The sequence below is a fragment of the Populus trichocarpa genome, chromosome 1 (assembly GCF_000002775.5).
Source record: "Populus trichocarpa isolate Nisqually-1 chromosome 1, P.trichocarpa_v4.1, whole genome shotgun sequence".
In the NCBI taxonomy this organism is placed as follows: Eukaryota; Viridiplantae; Streptophyta; class Magnoliopsida; order Malpighiales; family Salicaceae; genus Populus; species Populus trichocarpa.
This window is the reverse complement of record NC_037285.2, coordinates 32,277,866-32,280,482: the sequence shown is the minus strand read 5'-3', so window position 1 is coordinate 32,280,482 and position 2,617 is coordinate 32,277,866. Positions and strand designations below refer to the sequence as shown.

At 40.4% G+C, this 2,617-nt stretch overlaps 1 protein-coding gene across 1 annotated transcript; it reads left to right on the top strand.

Moving 5' to 3' along the window:
- The first annotated feature begins 447 nt into the window (after positions 1 to 447).
- On the top strand, positions 448 to 2,235 carry LOC7461683 (paired amphipathic helix protein Sin3-like 2). The gene has a single exon (XM_002298667.4). It carries the CDS (start codon positions 448 to 450, stop codon positions 2,233 to 2,235), a length of 1,788 nt encoding a protein of 595 aa, XP_002298703.4.
- The last annotated feature ends 382 nt before the right edge of the window (positions 2,236 to 2,617 follow it).

Genomic DNA, 2,617 nt, shown 5'->3' with positions numbered 1-2,617 from the left:
TAAAGGTTGAAAGAGAGGAGAGATTCATTGCGATATTCGGTCGCCCTAATGCCAAGGAAAAAATTCAACGAAGGATTTAGGGAGAGTCTGAAAATCTGAAGTTGGCAAGCAACTTCTCTCTCAATTCGGAATATAAGTCCGCCACAATATCTAATTTCTCTTAGTCCTGCTCCTACCTGGATTTTATTCAAATGGGCAATTGATATAATCTTCTTAGCTGTCAAAATATTTTCTGAAATCCTGTTTCTATGAGGATTAATCTCTTCCAATCCAAATTTTGAGGAAAAAGTAGAATAAATCATATATATAAACTATATACTGTCACAACATCCTCTTTAGAACGGATTCCTCAGAATATCACTATATAAAACCTCTCACCTTCTCCAAAAACTGTAGTCCGCTCACTTTTTATTTTTCCTCTCTAATACCTGAGAAAGTTTACAAAAGATGAAGAGACAGAGAGAGCACAGTGACCTCTATCGCTCCCTCCTCTCTCAATATCCTCGTGAAGAAGTTGAGCCTGCCCTAAACTATTCCAAGAAACTGAAAGCCTGGTTTCAATATGACCAGCCTGAAGAAAAAATCCGCAGCCTTGGCAGGATCTTGGAAAAGTTCATGGATACAGCAGCTGCACATGATGGTTTGGTAGGGGGGCTGACAGTCGTGCTTGAAAATTTTTCAGCAAGAGTGAAGGAAATTCTTGGAGGTAATCATGACTTGATTGGTGGGCTGAACTCCTTTTTGCGGCCTGAGTTTCAAATCAGCCTTGACGTTGAGGAGAAGAAGGAAACTGAGCCAGCCATGGAGAGTAAGACGGTTGGAGATGGAGAGCGTATGGATTTCGTGAAAAATCTTGATGGCAAGTGTGGTAAGGATGTTTGTGGAGCATTGTTGAAGAATCTCCGTTTGCGTAAGGAAGGATCTATGAGTTTGGCTGATGTCTGCGATTTTGGTCATAGGGTAAAAGAAGGCCATCCTGATTTGCTACTGGACTTTCTTTACTCTATGCCAATTACTGAAGCAACACCATTGGCCTATTATCTTCCTGGTTTGAAATCTTCAGAACGCAGAAACTGTAGGGTTGATGAGCTGCAGAAAGAGAGTCCAGAAAGTTTTGAAGTTTGCGGAAAGAACAGGGAATCAGAATTCGTGAAGGCAGGTGGATCTCAAGTGAAAGGCGGTAGCCACGATAACGAGGAGGAGAAGGAAACTGAGACAATCACAGAGAGTAAGACATTCCGACAGGGTATGGATTTTATAAACAAGCTGAAGATCAAGTGTGGTGAGGATGGTTTGAAAAAATTCTTGAAGATTTTCAAATTGCTTAAGAAAGGGTCTAGGACTTTGGTTGATGTTTTTGATTCTGGTCTTAAGCTAACCGAAGGCCATGGTGACTTGCAAGAGGACTTCATTAAATTTATGCCACTTTCTGAATTAGAAAAACCACTGGCTTATCATCTTTCAGATTTGCTATCTACAGACCTCACCAACACTAGGGCTGCTGATGTGCCGCAGAAAAAGAGGCAGAATGACAAGGAAGCAAAACTTATCACGGGAGATGAAGCTGAAGTGAAAGCCAGTGACAGCGAGGCGGAAAAGATTAGAGAAGGAATTGGATTCTTCGAGAAAGTTAAGAAGAGGCTACCTTGTGAAATGAGTCACAAGACATTCTTGAAGCTTTTCTTTTATTACAGCAAGGGAAAAATTGGAAAGGCAGAATTGGTAAAAATGGTTGCCAATTTGATAGGAAACTATCCTGATTTGATGAGTGATTTTTATCATTTCTGGAGGAATTGTGAGAGTGTTAATGTGCTTGAAGTAAGGGGATGTAAGGCAAGGGACAGGAGGAGGCAGAAGCAATCAAGGGAAGAACTTGATTTCTCTAGCTGTAAAAGGAGCACTCCAAGGCGTAGGCTTCCAAATCACCATGAAAGGAACGTGTTCAAATGCGAAGATGAACAATATGAGCTGGACATGTTAGTGGAATGGTTCGAATCAGCTGTTATGTTTGCTGAGGAAATGGGAGGAGGCACAGTAAAAGATAAAGAGAACAAAATGAGTGGAAGAATCTTTCTGAGGTGTATCGAACGTTTATATGGTGATCAAGGTCTGGAGATTCTGGACATATTCGATAAAGATCCTCAACGTGCACTGCCTGTCTTGAGATTGCGCTTGCAGAAGAAACTAGAGGAGCTGATTCGATATCGTCAGAGTTTTGAAAAGCACCACGACTGAAACATATGCCACAAACTATCACAGATCACTTGGACTTTGACAACTCTGATCTTGAGAACAATTTGTAAAATCGTTCGTAGGTTTAAAGGGTCTGCTCAAAGATGATGTTCAAAGTCTGAATTAGATCAGCTTTAAGCATTTATTTGAGCGCACATGTATTCTTTTCTATGCTTATTTAGAGCTCTTCAATGCAAGCAAATTCTGTTCTAACAATGCTGTTCCTTCTTCTTGCTAAAGACTAGATGTAGTTATTCATTGTTTCAAGCTCAAGTGGTTGGTTCTCTGGTACTCATTTCTACGTAGTTTTCCCCTGCTCGTTAGGGCCTCGTTACCTCTTTTTCTTAATGATAAATTTGCATTATTTTTTAACACAACTTCTTGT